The sequence below is a fragment of the Dendropsophus ebraccatus genome, unplaced genomic scaffold (assembly GCF_027789765.1).
Source record: "Dendropsophus ebraccatus isolate aDenEbr1 unplaced genomic scaffold, aDenEbr1.pat pat_scaffold_1108_ctg1, whole genome shotgun sequence".
NCBI lineage: Eukaryota > Metazoa > Chordata > Amphibia > Anura > Hylidae > Dendropsophus > Dendropsophus ebraccatus.
The window spans coordinates 1-16585 of record NW_027208525.1 but is presented as its reverse complement, the minus strand read 5'-3'; the positions used below and the strand labels follow the sequence as shown (position 1 = coordinate 16585).

General features: G+C 51.6%; 1 protein-coding gene across 1 annotated transcript in view; it reads right to left on the bottom strand.

Annotated features, from left to right (window-relative positions):
- Nucleotides 1-16581, bottom strand: part of LOC138774789 (fibrillin-2-like) — a gene marked incomplete at its 5' end in the record, with an annotated part of 54627 nt that extends 38046 nt beyond the window's left edge. The window contains 2 exons of the mRNA XM_069955702.1: nucleotides 274-399; nucleotides 16530-16581. Coding sequence (XP_069811803.1) covers nucleotides 274-399; nucleotides 16530-16581 — 178 coding nt within the window. The remainder of the gene's footprint in view (nucleotides 1-273; nucleotides 400-16529) is intronic.
- Between the last annotated feature and the right edge of the window lie 4 nt (nucleotides 16582-16585).

Here is a 16585-nt window from a genome sequence, read left to right as displayed (position 1 = left end):
GCTGCAGATACTATGGGCTGCAGATACCGTGGGCTGCAGATACCGTGGGCTGCAGATACCGTGGGCTGCAGATACTATGGGCTGCAGATACTTATGAGAGGAGTCCTGGATGTGAGAGTCTGGAGAGGAGAGGACTATAATGGAGGCTCACATAGAAGCAGAGTTTATGGTCATATATGAAGTCTAGAGAACAGAGGTCTATGTAGAAGCCTCCTTCAGTCTCCACCATAGCTGTATATTAGTAGCTATAGAGATATTACATACAATACCTACCGAAACATCGTCTCCCATTATCTGATAAAACAAATCCAGGAGGACAAATGCATTGAAAGCTTCCCGGGGTGTTTCCACAGGTCCCAAAAATGCAGATATTGGGCTCTTCATTACATTCATCAATATCTAGAAAGAGAGAAGCATTACGTGTAGAGTCCGCCCAATGTGATGATATATACGATTCCACCATAGACATAGTATAGCATACATCTACATCATATAGCATACATACATACATCCATAGCTATGACCAGAACCCTATTGTGATCAGCAATGGACCCATCAACTCATTGCTATAACCATAACCCTACTGTGATCAGCAATGGACCCATCAACTCATCGCTATGACCAGAACCCCATTGTGATCAGCAATGGACCCATCAACTCATTGCTATAACCATAACCCTACTGTGATCAGCAATGGACCCATCAACTCATCGCTATGACCATAACCCTACTGTGATCAGCAATGGACCCATCTCATCACTATGACCATAACCCTATTGTTACCAGCAATGGACCCATCATCTCATCGCTATGACCAGAACACCATTGTGATCAGCAATGGACCCATCATCTCATCGCTATGACCAGAACCCTATTGTTACCAGCAATGGACCCATCTCATCGCTATGACCAGAACCCTATTGTGATCAGCAATGGACCCATCTCATCACTATTACCATAATCCTACTGTGATCAGCAATGGACCCATCTCATCACTATGACCAGAACCCTATTGTTATCCACAATGGACCCATCTCATCGCTATGACCAGAACCCCATTGTTATAAGCAATGGACCCATCATCTCATCGCTATGACCAGAACCCTATTGTTATCCACAATTGAACCATCTCATCACTAAGACCAGAACCCTATTGCAAACTATGACCAGAACCCCATAGTGATCAGCAATGGACCCATCTCATCATTATGACCATAACCCCATAGTGATTAGCAATGGACCCATCTCATCGCTGACCAGAACCCTATTGTTACCAGCAATGGACCCATCATCTCATCGCTATGACCAGAAACCTATTGTTACCAGCAATGGACCCATCTCATTGGTATGACCATAACCCTATTGTGATCAGCAATGGACCCATCTGAAGTCTCCTATAGTGGGGATCTTGTTGTTAGGCACCAATGTGGCACCGGCTTGTGCTCTCTTTACGCCTCTCTGAACCATCATGGTTAGTTTGTTGCTCTTCAGACACTGTAGCGTCACACTATTATATGTAAAGCTGCAACCACCATGACGGCCCAGCAATAATACAAAGCATGGCTTATTGATGTTGTCGTGTCCCATCCAGTGGTCTACAGATGGTAGAGTGGTCATGGGCCGGTACATGTGTCCCGCTAGCACAGGATATCATTGCTAACATAGTTCTTCTTTATTTCTGTGTCCAAGGCAAATACTGCTCCACACATTGTGCCAAACTACTGGTCTATTATGGAGACACTTTCAGCCCATGACGAGTACTGATCTACAGACCCAGCAATGAACTTTCTCTAATAAAATACAAAGAACTGTGAGATGCTCTTTGAAGTCTGGAAGACACTTGATGTGGTTGTGTGTAACGTTTCCAGAGTTTTCTGGCCGGCGGTCACTTATAGGCAATGGTTGTGTCTTATAATGTGATGGAGTAATAACCTCTCTCAGAAGCTTCTGGATCTGCAGACATCTAACATCTTTCCATGTCCCAGACATCTGAAACCCTTCGTGAATATCCTAGAGAGGCGGCTAATACCGTCTGGCAGGGTGAGTGCCAAGCATTACAGTCCCGGAGACATGACGTAGACGTCCGACATCTGCGGAAACAATTCGCTCAGAAAGTCTCCGCTTCTATCTGTGCGGGGTTGTAATTGCTGGGACTTGAGACGAGTATTTCCCGATACTCGAGTGCTCTTTCCAGTAACGAACCCCATTGAAGTCAATGGCAGACTCAAGCTTTTTTGCAGGAGACTCAAGTTCGGTAGAGGGAAGGTCGTGTGAAAACCTGTCAACCTCAGAAATTGATGGAAACACAACGGAAATGGACAGGAAACAGCAGGGGCAGCATGTATGCATGCCTCTAAGGCTGCCGAATGGCACCATTATGCCTAATTAAGTGCAACAGCCTGGTTAAAACAGAGGTAGGCAAAGGGACCACCCAAAAACTCAGCCTGACACAGCATGGCAGTGAGAACACAGGGAACCATTAAAACAGAGGTAGCATATCATGAACCACCCCAAAATTCAGCCTGACACAGCATAGCGGTGAGGACAGAGTGAACAAGGTAGAAGCGGTAGCCATTCAGCCTTCCAAAAATTATACCAGACCTAGCATGGCATTGACCTCACAGAGAACCATTAAAAGTGAGTGAGGAAGAAAGTGAGCCTCCCCAAAAATAGGCCAAACACTGCATGGCATTGAGCACACAGATCAGCAGTAGCCGGGATCAGCAGTAGCCAACATGGAGGCCAGGCAGGAGCAACAGTAACCAACATGGAGGCCAGGCAGGAGCAACAGTAGTTAACATGGAGGCCAGGCAAGATCAGCAGTAGCCAACATGGAGGCAAAGGCAGGCACACCAGTAGTCAGCAGTAGTCAACATGGATGCCAGTTAAGGCCCAGCAGTAGCTAACATGGATGCCAGTGAAGGCCCAGCAGTAGTAAACATGGATGCCAGTAAAGGCCCAGCAATAGTCAACATGGATGCCAGTTAAGGCCCAGCAAAAAGGACGCAAGGGCAGGCACACCAGTAGTCAACATGGATGCCAGTTAAGACCAGCAAAAAGGAGGCAAGAGCAGGCCCAGCAGTAGTCAACATGGATGCCAGTTAAGGCCCAGCAATAGTCAACATGGATGCCAGTTAAGGCCCAGCAAAAAGGAGGCAAGGGCAGGCCCAGCAGTAGTCAACATGGATGCCAGTAAAGGCCCAGCAGTAGTCAACATGGATGCCAGTTAAGGCCCAGCAAAAAGGGGGCAAGGGCAGGCACACCTAGTGAAAACTAGGCCAGACACTGCAGGGCCTTGAACACACAGAGAGCCATTACAAGTGAGTGAGGAATCAAGTGAGCCCACCCAAAAATTGGAGTGAGTCCAGGGGCTGGGATATGTAGTGGACATGAACCCGGGTGGTGACAGCTAACTGGCTAGGCCAGTTGTCAGTCAGCACTCAACATCAAGGGTACACTTGATGCCTCTCGACCGGGGGTGGTGAGGCCCCAGCCATGGCTACACAAAAATAATAAAAAAAACAGCAGGCTGGTTGGCGGGGGCGCGATCGGCAGGCCCCCGGCAACCAGTCCGCTCCTCCGCAGACGTAGTGTGACGTCAGAGCATGGCAGTGAGGACACAAAGAACCAGTGAGGAAGGAGTAAGAAAGCAATTGATCCTCCTAATAATTAGGCCAGACCCTGCATGGCGGAAGAAGACTTGGCAGTTGGCTGAGAATTGTAGGAAGAGGAGGAGGAGGAGGAGAGGAGATAACAAGAATCTTCATGTTGAGCTGCTTTCCCCGGGTGGACAGTTGAATTCAGGTGAAATCCAGGCTTTGTTCATTTTTATAAACATCAGCCTGTCAGAGCTGTCAGTGGACAGGCGGGTGCGCTTATCAGTGATGATTGCACCAGCTGCACTGAAGACCCGCTCTGACAATACGCTAGCGGCAGGGCAGGCCAGCACCTCCAAGGCGTAAAGCGCCAGTTGGGGCCACGTATCCAACTTTGAAACCCAGTAGTTGTAGGTAGCAGAGTGATCGGTAAGGACATTGGTATGGTCAGCAAGGTACTCCCTCACCATCTTCCTGAAGGCTTCTTCCCTACTCTGTCTAGACTGGGGACGGTTGACATAGTCTTGCTGGGGTGCCATGAAACTGTCAAAGGCCTTGGAGAGTGTTCCCCTGCCCCTTTACAAGCTGCCTGCTCCACCGCTCCTCTCCCCAGCTCTTTGGCCAACAGAACTATGTCCTCTGGCGCTAGTGGTGTCAGATGGTGTCATTTTCAGCTTCTGCACCAGGGCCTGTTGATATTGATTCACTCTCATACTGTACTGCGTTCCTCAACAGGAATGACAGTGAAAAAGTTCGGTTTCTACCAAGGGTCCAGGAGAGTGAACACCCAGTAATCTGTGTTGTCCAAAACCAGTAGTCAACGTGGATGCCAGTTAAGGACCATTAACAAGGATGCAAGGGCAGGCCCAGCAGTAGTCAACATGGATGCTAGTTAACCTCTTAAGGACATATGACGTACCCGTACGTCATATGTCCTCATTAGCACTTCAAAGCGGGGCCGCGCGGCGACCCCGCTTTGAAGCGCTGCGGTCCCGGGTGCCGCGTGTAGCCCGGGACCGCCGCTATTAGCGGGCACGGTCTGATCGCCGTGCCCGCTCATTAGCTAATCGGAGGCAGCTGTCAAAGTTGACAGCTGCCTCCGATTACCGGACGCAACCGTTCCCTGGTGTCTAGTGGGGGAGATCGCTCCTCCGGGACGTTGTCCCGGAGGAGCGATCTCCGTTACTGATGCCAGCCGGGGACTCGTCAAAGATGGCGCCGTCCCCGGCTCGGCACTGCAGCAGCAGGAAGTAAACGAGTGCCTATCTCATTGATCTCTGCAGCATATCTATGCTGCAGAGATCTCAATGAGAGATCAAAGTGTATATACTAGAAGTCCCCCAGGGGGGATAACCCTAACCCCAGGGGGGGGAATAACCCTAACCCCAGGGGGGGAATAACCCTAACCCCAGGGGGGAATAACCCTAACCCCAGGGGGGAATAACCCTAACCCCAGGGGGAATAACCCTAACCCCAGGGGGAATAACCCCTAACCCCAGGGGGAATAACCCTAACCCCAGGGGGAATAACCCTAACCCCAGGGGGGAATAACCCTAACCCCAGGAGGAATAACCCTAACCCCAGGGCGGCTTCTAGTATATGTGTAAAAAAAAAAAAAGTGTTGTTTATAGTAAAAATCCCCCTCCCCTAATAAAAGTCTGAATCACCCCCCTTTTCCCAGGTTTTAAATAAAAGTAAACAAATAAATAAATAAACATGTTTGGTATTGCCGCGTGCGTAATCGCCCAAACTATTAGCTAATCACATTCCTGATCTCGCACGGTAAACGGCGTCAGCGCAAAAAAATCCCAAAGTGCAAAATTGCGCATTTTTGGTCGCATCAAATCCAGAAAAAATTTAATAAAAAGCGATCAAAAAGTCGTATATGTGCAATCAATGTACCGATAGAAAGAAGACATCATGGCGCAAAAAATGACACCTGACACAGCCCCATAGACCCAAGAATAAAAGCGTTATAAGCCGGGAATGGAGCGATTTTAAGGAACGTATATTTGTTAACAATGGTTTGAATTTTTTATAGGCCATTAGATAAAATATAAGTTATACATGTTATATATCGTTTTAATCGTAACGACTTGAGGACCATGCATAACAAGTCAGTTTTACCCCAGGGCGAATGGCGTAAAAACACAGTTCCCCCAAATAAAAGAAATTTTTTTTTTCCAATTTCACCACACTTCGAATTTTTTTCTGGTTTCAGCCTGTCATTGCAAAGTACAATTAGTGACGCAAAAAATAAGGGCTCATATGGGTTTCTAGGTGGAAAAATGCAAGTGCTATGGCCTTTTAAACACAAGGAGGAAAAACCGAAAACGCAAAAACGAAAATGGGCCCCGTCCTTAAGGGGTTAAGGCCCAGCAGTAGTCAACATGGATATCAGTTAAGGCCCAGCAACAAGGATGCAAGGGCAGTGTTAGGACCGGGACAGAGAGACGCAAGGACAGGTGAGCCCTGAAGCTGGCACCCGCCCCACTGTCCCTACCTACTTGCCTCAGATGCTCTAATATAGCAAACGGACAACTGGACGGCAGTCCCTGATCTCCCTACAGTGAATACACAAAACAATACACAACACAATAAAGGGAAGTCAGAAGTCCGAGTCAAAACCAGGCGAGCAACAAAGTACCAAATCGTGTCCATAAGAATAGTCAAGTAGTCAAAGCTGAAGTCAGGTAACCAGGATATAATGCAGGGAATGCTAGATCAAGTAACACCAGGCAAGCCAGGGACTCTCACAGGCGAAGCATAGTAGACTGGGGAGGATACTTATAGGTCCCAGACTCAAGATTACTGACAGCTGATTGGTAGTGTCAGCTGTCAATCAACAATCAGCTAACACACACAACACCTATGCTGCTCAGCCAGGGCAGTGGAACCCTGGCCTCTGCTACAACACAGAATAGCAGAGCCGAGTAGGTAAAAAACACAAGAAGCAGTCCAGCTGCTGTGGGCGCCGTCGTCATGTATGCTTTGACTGCACGCATCGGCGGTGTCAGGAGCCGAACGAGTCCTAACAGGCAGGCCCAGAAGTAATCAACAAGGATGCCAATTAAGGCCCAGCAGTAGTCAACATGGATGCCAGTTAAAGCCCAGCAGTAGCCAACATGGAGGCAAGGGCAGGCACACCAGTAGTCAACATGGATGCCAGTTAAGGTCAAGCAGTGGCCAACATGGAGGCAAGGGCAGGCACACCAGTAGTCAGCAGTAGTCAACATGGATGCCAGTTGACTTGCGGAAATGCGCACAGATGCGGTGCACCTTGTTGAGCAAGTCAGCCACATTGGGGTAAGTTTTAAGGAACCGCAGCAACATTAGGTTGAAGACGTGGGCCAGGCATGGTACATGTATGAGGCTGCCAAGTTGCAGAGCCGCCACCAGGTTCCGCCCCTTGTCACACACAACCAAGCTCATTGCTAATTACACACGAACCCGGGTGCTGACAGCTAACTGGCTAGGCCAGCTGTCAGTCACCATCAAGGGTACACCTCATGCCTCTCGACCGGGGGTGGGGAGGCCCCGACCACGGCTAGACCAAAAAAACTAAAATAAAACAGCTGGCTGGTTGGCGGGGGCACGATCGGCGGGACCCCGGCAACCAGTCCCGCTCCTCCGCAGACGTAGTGTGATGTCAGAGCATGGCAGTGAGGACACAGAGAACAATACAGTCTGCTTAAACTTAAACTCCGGCGGGACCCCCCCCAAAAAAACACAGACACACACAGACAACATACTCACCATCCCTCCGGTGACGATCGCCACTCCATTTGCCCGCTGTCCGCCTCACCGTCACCTGCGTCCGCCATCCAGCGATGCCTCTTACTTCCGAGTCCATGGTAGAGAAAAGGCTGCCAGTGCGCTTGCGCACCGGCAGCCTTTTCATTGGCTGGAGCGCATCACATGGCTTCCAGCAAGCTCAGCCAATCAGGGCTGAGCAAGCTGGAAGCCATGTTATGCGCTCCAGCCAATGAAAAGGCTGCTGGTGCGCATGTGCACCAGCACATGGTCGAAAAGTGGGGGAAGGGGGCCAGACCGGGCATTTAACCACATTACAAAGTTATATAAGTTTGTAATGTGTGTTAAATAAGCCAAAAAAATTTTTCGTGGGAGTTGTCCTTTAAGAGGCCACGGAATTTGATCAAATACACTTTCAATCCTTTAAAGAGTCTCTAAGAGACGGCAAGTGCGTTAGCCTGTGTATTAAAAAGACCTGGTCAATCCTGCCTTCAAAAAGGCTACTACAACATCCAAGGAAGGAAAGAAGCTACTGGTAAAAGGCCTGGTCAATCCTGCCTTCAAAACGGCTAAAACATCCAAGGAGGGTAGAAGGTGCTGTTAAGCAGTCTGAGCACCACCTGTTGGCGCCTTCCCACGGCAGTGCTGCTGCGCCTAAAACTAAAATAGCTGTATTATGGCTAGATTTAGCCTCACCCCCTCATGCTGTTGTGCCTGATAGGCATCTCTTTGGAGGTAGAGACGAAGAATAACAATACAGTCTTCTTAAGAGGCCCCAAGCTGAAAAATGAAAGGACGGCAGAGAACCCCCGCAAGTTGACATCCACAGATTATATGGTTTGAAATGGATAACACAAGGAGGCTACATTAGGATCCACCATTATCACTGTCTGTTCCTTTGAACAGTGGCGTGTATCTTGGAGACACAATAGATGACCAGACAGCCCTGCAAAATTGCACTTGAATTGAAGTCGATTTGATTTTAAAATTTAAATTGAAGCTTAGAAAATAAAAAAACATAAAGTGGCCATTACCATCCTTCAGATGAGGCAGGCGTGGAACCTCACAAAAATTAGGCCTGACACAGTAGAGTAAGAGTAAAAAAATAAAATAAAAATAAAATAGCTGGCTGGTTGGCGGGGGCACGATCGGCGGGTCCCCTGCAACCAGTCCCGGTCCTCCGTAGTGTGACGTCAGAGCATGCAGTGAGGACACAGAGAACCATTAAAAGTGAGGTAGCAAGTGAGCCTCCCAAAATTAGGCCTGACACAGCATGGCGGTGAGAACACATGGAACCATTCAAACACTGGTAGCATATGGACCACCCAAAACTTAGCCTGACACCACAGACCCAGACCAAGATGGACAATACAATTATGGCTAGATTTAGCCTCACCCCCTCATGCAGTTGTGCGAGAGGCATATCTTTGGAGGTAGGGACGAAGAATAACAATACAGTCTTCTTAAGAGGCCCCGGAATTTGATTTGTACGAATGAATACACTTTCAATCCTTTAAAGAGTCTCTAAGAGAGGGCAAGTGTCTATTAAAAAGACCTGGTCAATCCTGCCTTCAAAAAGGCTACAACATCCAAGGAAGGTAGAGAGTACTGGTGAAAGGACGGCAGAGGACGCCCCTAAGATAAGATGACATCCACAGATAATATGGTTCGAAATGGACAAGACAAGGAAGGTAAATTGAATTTGACTATGATTTTGACTCTAGCAGTTGGGGTAACATTCCCTGCATCATGCGACTCCCCACTTCTCCCCCCCCACCGTTGTTTTGAGTTTGAATTTGACTGTAGCAGTTGGGGTTAGTTTAAATGGTTGACTTGCGGAAATGCGCACAGATGCAGTGCACCTTGTTGAGCAAGTCAGCCACATTGGGGTAAGTTTTAAGGAACGGCAGCAACTCTAGGTTGAAGATGTGGGCCAGGCATGGTACATGTGTGAGGCTGTCGCAGAGCCGCCACCAGGTTCCGCCCCTTGTAACACGCAACCAAGCTCACTGCTAATTACACCACACCAGTAGTCTACATGGATGCCAGTTAAGGCCCAGCAACAACGAGGCAAGGGCAGGCACACCAGTAGTCTACATGGATGCCAGTAAAGGCCCAGCAGTAGCCAACATGGAGGCAAGGGACATTTGCACGCTGCGCTTGGACACCTTGGAGGGTGTGGAGCATAGTGGAGGTGAAGGGGTGCGTGTAGGGTGGGAGGCGCTCGTGCCTGGGGCCTGGGCGGGGGGACTGACAGAGCCAGCACCTGACACAGGGGAAAGAGCAGGGTTGCGACTTGCAGTCACTGAACGGCCTTGGTTCCACTGAGTGGGTTGTTTAGCACTCATATGCCTGCGCATGCTGGTAGTGGTTAGGCTGGTAGTGGTGGTTCCCGTGCTGATCCTGGCGTGGCACACGTTGCACACTACAGTCCGTCGGTCATCTGCAGTTTCTTTAAAAAACCTCCAGACTTGGGAACATCTAGGCCTGGCCACGGGAGTTTGACTCCTAGAAACAGTTGCTGATCTACTTGCTCTGCCCTGCTTCTCCCTCTGCCCACCCCTCTTCCTCTTCCAACCGGTCCTGCGGGTGAACTTGCCTCCCCCTCAGAAGCACGGTCTTCACTAGGCTTATCCACCCAGCTCAGGTCAGTCACCTCGTCCTCATCCACCAGCTCGTTACTCTCGTCCTCACTTTGAGTTACATCCATGACAACAACCTCACTGTCTGACAACCGGGTCTCATCGTCATCATCAGACACCTCTTCCAACCCCAAGTCCCCACTCTCATCACCCACTGACTGCCTGAGCTGCATAGTTTGGGCATCGGGACAGATCGACTGCTCCGGTTGCTCAGACTCAGGGAAAGGTCCAGAAAACAGTTCCTGGGAGCCTGGTGGTGGTGGTGGATGGAGGGGCCAGGCTGTGGGGAAGGAGGCGGAGCTAATGGAGCAAGGGTTCCACTCCCTTGGGTAGCGTGGGCGGACTGCTGGGAAGACTGGGTGGTGGAGAAGTTACTGGACATATTATCCGCTATCCACGTGATCACCTGTTCACACTGCTGCGGTTTCAATTGTGGTCTACCTTGAGACCCCGTAAGTTGGTCAAGGAAGCTAGGGAGTGGACGTCTGTGGTGTGCCACTGCTACCTCCTCAACAGGTGCTGCTGTGTCACCCTGCCCTGAACCACGGCCTCCGGCAATGGCATCACTTGGAACCCCACGTCCTCGACCCTTACCCCTGGGGTTCACCATTTTATGGACACTGCACGGTATGGAGCTTAGATAGGCCTTGCGTATGAAATACAGATATCTAAAAGAATACTTGTAGTAACCAATGGTTTGGTGGGGCTGTACGGTGCTATCTGGTATGGGCAACAACTGTACACACTTTGTCACCCCAATACAATGAGCAGTGAAGTTCTATGCAGGATGCACTACAAATCCCAGCTATACAGTGCAGTACACACTAGTTTAGGGGGTGCTATCTGGTATGGGCAATGACTGTACACACTTTCTGTCACCCCAATACAATGAGCAGTGAAGTTCTATGCAGGTGTACTACAAATCCCAGTAATACAATGTAGTACACAAGGACCACCAGCCCCAAAATCAAAAAGGAGTACACGGAGCACTTCTTAGGGGTCTGTATGCAACACCTAATGCCCCCTTTCTGCCAGCAGCCGGTCACCACAGTGTGCTGGGGAAATCGCGGTAGCAGCACTGCAACTCCCAGCCAGCAGTCTGTAGTAATAGTAATAATAAAAGCTTTTAAGCCCTGAAAAGGTCTGTGTGTTTGTATTGCTGGTATATACCCGGCCTACTGGAAGGCTATATCCTACACTGACACTCTCCCTGACCAGCAGCAGCTCTCTCCCTGATCTCTCACAGCATGCGTCTGAAGCCAGCACTGCCCCTGCCCAGTTTTATATGGCAGGGTCATCTGATCTGGCCAACCAATCGCTGCTATCCACATGTATGGGTCCCACGTCATCGCAGGATGCACCAAAGAGTCTCCTGCATGTTTATTGGCTGAGAAATAGCGCCCAAACTTACAGGAAACGGATGATAAGATTTCCTCGAGTATCGCGAGATGCTGGTCCGAGTAACGAGTACCATCGAGTACCCTAATACTCCATTGAGTACCCTAATACTCCATCGAGTACCCTAATACTACCCTAATACTCCATCAAGTACCCTAATACTCCATCGAGTACCCTAATACTACCCTAATACTCGATCGAGAACCAAGCACGGACCAGCATGCTCGCTCATCACTAGTAACCATATATCTTGTTTTCTTTCATTTGTCAATGGACATAAAACCGTCAGCGATGCGGTGAGAGACGAGTATATCGTTATGTGCAGAATATGAAGAATAAACCAGACACGGTCACTGCTCCCAGAATGTAATATATACATAACATCCATCCGCTATAGATCTCTCTCTCTTATATATATATATATATATATACACATATATATATATACACACACATATACACATATATCAGATGTGATGGGGGAGGATAACGGCTGCCAAGAGCTTTTGCTTTACGTAGAGTTTTTGCTGGAAGATGGAAGATGAATTCTCAGACTTGTTACCACCACAAGGCTGAATCATGGCCGAGCTCCTGGACTCTGTTACCCTCCTCTTCCTCTCGTGATGACCATTATAAGGTGGGGAGGATGCAGAGTTGCCAGGTTCTTAACTCAGGTTTCTACTTGCTATATATCTGAGGTTTGGTTTCTAAGTAAGAGGAAGGACTTACCAGCGGACTTACAGCTGTAACCTCATTGATAGAAAAGGATAGCTGCAAATGGGTGGCTGGATACTTCTCTACATTTGGTGCTCATGGTGGGCTATAAGATAGAAAAATGGCTAGCCTACCAGTGAACGGGTGACGCTGCAGCACAGGAATCTCTCAGCAACAGAGACTGACAGTCCTGGGATTACAGCAGGGGTGGATCGGAGACAGGTGGTGGTGGATGGATAGAAGGCAGGAGGTGGTGGTGGATGGATGGATGGGAGGCAGGAGGTGGTGGTGGTGGTGGATGGGAGGCAGGAGGTGGTGGTGGATGGGAGACAGGAGGTGGTGGTGGTGGTGGATGGGAGGCAGGAGGTGGTGGTGGATGGGAGGCAGGAGGTGGTGGTGGTGGTGGATGGGAGGCAGGAGGTGGTGGTGGATGGGAGACAGGAGGTGGTGGTGGTGGTGGATGGGAGGCAGGAGGTGGTGGTGGATGGGAGGCAGGAGGTGGTGGTGGTGGTGGATGGGAGGCAGGAGGTGGTGGTGGTGGTGGATGGGAGGCAGGATGTGGGGGTGGTGGATGGGAGACAGGAGGTGGTGGATGGATGGATGGGAGGCAGAAGGGGGTGATGGTGGATGGAAGGCAGGATGTGGGGGTGGTGGATGGATGGGAGACAGAAGGTGGTGGTGGTGGATGGATGGGAGACAGGAGGTGGTGATGGTGGATGGAAGGCAGGAGGTGGGGATGGTGGTGGATGGGAGACAGGAGGTGGTGGTGGATGGGAGACAGGAGGTGGTGGTGGATGGAAGACAGGAGGTGGTGGTGGTGGATGGGAGACAGGAGGTGGTGGTGGTGGATGGATGGGAGGCAGGAGGTGGTGGTGGATGGGAGGCAGGAGGTGGGGGTGGTGGATGGAAGGCAGGAGGTGGGGATGGTGGTGGATGGGAGACAGGAGGTGGTGGTGGTGGATGGGAGACAGGAGGTGGTGATGGTGGATGGGAGACAGGAGGTGGTGATGGTGGATGGAAGGTAGGAGGTGGTGGTGGATGGGAGACAGGAGGTGGTGGTGGATGGGAGACAGGAGGTGGTGGTGGTGGATGGATGGGAGGCAGGAGGTGGTGGATGGGAGGCAGGAGGTGGGGGTGGTGGATGGAAGGCAGGATGTGGGGGTGGTGGTGGATGGAAGGCAGGAGGTGGGGGTGGTGGATGGAAGGCAGGAGGTGGTGGTGGATGGGAGACAGGAGGTGGTGGTGGTGGATGGATGGGAGGCAGGAGGTGGGGGTGGATGGGAGACAGGAGGTGGTGGATGGAAGGCAGGATGTGGGGGGGGTGGTGGATGGAAGGCAGGAGGTGGGGGTGGTGGTGGATGGAAGGCAGGATGTGGGGGTGGTGGTGGATGGAAGGCAGGAGGTGGGGGTGGATGGGAGACAGGAGGTGGTGAATGGATGGGAGGCAGGAGGTGGTGGTGGTGGTGGATGGGAGACAGGAGGTGGTGATGGTGGATGGAAGGCAGGAGGTGGGGATGGTGGTGGATGGGAGACAGGAGGTGGTGGTGGATGGGAGACAGGAGGTGGTGGTGGATGGGAGACAGGAGGTGGTGGTGGTGGATGGGAGGCAGCAGGTGGTGGGGGATGGGAGGCAGGAGGTGGTGGGGGATGGGAGGCAGGAGGTGGTGGGGGATGGGAGGCAGGAGGTGGTGGTGGATGGGAGGCAGTGGATCGAAGGAAGGAGGTGGTGGTGGATGGGAGGCAGGAGGTGGTGGATGGATGGGAGGCAGGAGGTGGTGGTGGTGGATGGATGGGAGGCAGGAGGTGGTGGTGGTGGATGGGAGGCAGGATGTGGGGGTGGTGGTGGATGGGAGGCAGGATGTGGGGGTGGTGGTGGATGGAAGGCAGGATGTTGGGGTGGTGGTGGATGGGAGGCAGGAGGTGGTGGATGAATGGATGGATGGATGGGAGGCAGAAGGGGGTGATGGTGGATGGGAGACAGGAGGTGGTGGTGGTGGATGGGAGGCAAGATGTGGGGGTGGTGGTGGATGGGAGACAGGAGGTGGTGGTGGTGGATGGGAGACAGGAGGTGGTGGTGGTGGATGGGAGACAGGAGGTGGTGGTGGATGGATGGGAGGCAGGAGGTGGTGGTGGTGGATGGATGGGAGGCAGGAGGTGGTGGTGGTGGATGGGAGACAGGAGGTGGTGGTGGTGGATGGATGGGAGGCAGGAGGTGGTGGTGGTGGATGGGAGGCAGGATGTGGGGGTGGTGGTGGATGGGAGGCAGGATGTGGGGGTGGTGGTGGATGGGAGGCAGGATGTGGGGGTGGTGGTGGATGGAAGGCAGGATGTTGGGGTGGTGGTGGATGGGAGGCAGGAGGTGGTGGATGAATGGATGGATGGATGGATGGGAGGCAGAAGGGGGTGATGGTGGATGGGAGACAGGAGGTGGTGGTGGTGGATGGGAGGCAAGATGTGGGGGTGGTGGTGGATGGGAGACAGGAGGTGGTGGTGGTGGATGGGAGACAGGAGGTGGTGGATGGAAGGCAGGAGGTGGTGGTGGATGGGAGACAGGAGGTGGTGGTGGATGGATGGGAGGCAGGAGGTGGTGGTGGATGGGAGGCAGGATGTGGGGGTGGTGGTGGATGGGAGGCAAGATGTGGGGGTGGGGGTGGATGGGAGACAAAAGGTGGTGGTGGTGGATGGATGGGAGACAGGAGGTGGTGATGGTGGATGGTAGGCAGGAGGTGGGGATGGTGGTGGATGGGAGACAGGAGGTGGTGGTGGTGGTGGATGGGAGACAGGAGGTGGTGATGGTGGATGGAAGGCAGGAGGTGGTGGTGGATGGGAGACAGGAGGTGGTGGTGGATGGATGGGAGGCAGGAGGTGGTGGTGGATGGGAGGCAGGAGGTGGGGGTGGAGGATGGAAGGCAGGATGTGGGGGTGGTGGTGGATGGAAGGCAGGCAGGAGGTGGGGGTGGATGGGAGACAGGAGGTGGTGAATGGATGGGAGGCAGGAGGTGGTGATGGTGGATGGAAGGCAGGATGTGGGGGTGGTGGTGGATGGGAGACAGGAGGAGGTGGTGGTGGTGGATGGGAGACAGCAGGTGGTGGATGGGAGACAGGAGGTGGTGATGGTGGATGGGAGGCAGGAGGTGGTGATGGTGGATGGAAGGCAGGAGGTGGGTGTGGTAGTGGATGGGAGACAGGAGGTGGTGGTGGATGGGAGACAGGAGGTGGTGGTGGTGGATGGGAGGCAGGAGGTGGTGGGGGATGGGAGGCAGGAGGTGGTGGTGGATGGGAGGCAGTGGATTGAAGGAAGGAGGTGGTGGTGGATGGGAGGCAGGAGGTGGTGGTGGTGGTGGATGGAAGGCAGGAGGTGGTAGTGGTGGATGGGAGGCAGGAGGTAGGTAAAGGTGGTTCGGAAGAAGGAGGTGGTGGTGGATCGGAGGAAGGAGGGACCGGTTACTGGTGTCTGACAGCCCTCTGGTGGGGGGATATATAGAGGGTTACAGGGGGCCGGGTCACTGGTGTGTGACAATGGCTTCTATTGTGTTCTTGTGTAGAACCTGGGCCCTGATCGCTCGCCTCTCCCATCATGTAACCAGTATTCGGCCATTCCTCCATTAGTCCTTATGGTATCGCCGTCCTCCGGGTGGTTTATTCCTACAGCCATGGGCTCAGAGGGAAGAACCTTGCTGTTTGTGGTTTTTGTTACTTACTACACTGAGACCCTGGGAGTTCTGTGTCTTCTATGAATGATATATTTCTATCTACATAAACTCAACATTTCCAGAACTTTTATATAACAAAAAACTTGATGAGAATCGACTGATGTTTCTGACTCAACCAAGAAGTGAGTGGAGAGAAGCCCTTCCCTGGTGAAGGTGTCTGTGCGGAGACCCCGAGGATCATACACACAGCGAGACCATCAACGAGACCATCAGCAATACAATCAGCGAAACCATCAGCAATACCATCGGCTAGACCATCAGCAATAATATAAGCAATACCATTAGCGAGACCATCAGCAAGACCTTCAGTGAGACCATCAGCAATAATATAAGCAATACCATCAGCGAGACCATCAGCAATAATATAAGCAATACCATCAGCGAGACCATTAGCAATACCATTAGCGAGACCATCAGCAAGACCTTCGGCGAGACCATCAGCAATAATATAAGCGAGACCATCAGCGAGACCATCAGCAATACCATTAGCGAGACCATCAGCAAGACCTTCGGTGAGACCATCAGCAATAATATAAGCGAGACCATCAGCGAGACCATCAGCAATACCATTAGCGAGACCATCAGCAAGACCTTCGGTGAGACCATCAGCAATAATATAAGCGAGACCATCAGCGAGACCATCAGCAATACCATCGGCAAGACCCCACACTGACAGGCAGACAACTCTCTATGGTCGTAACAGATAAACTCACCGATGCAGGTATCTCCTCGCACTGCGTATCCTGCAGGACTAATACATCGGAAAGAA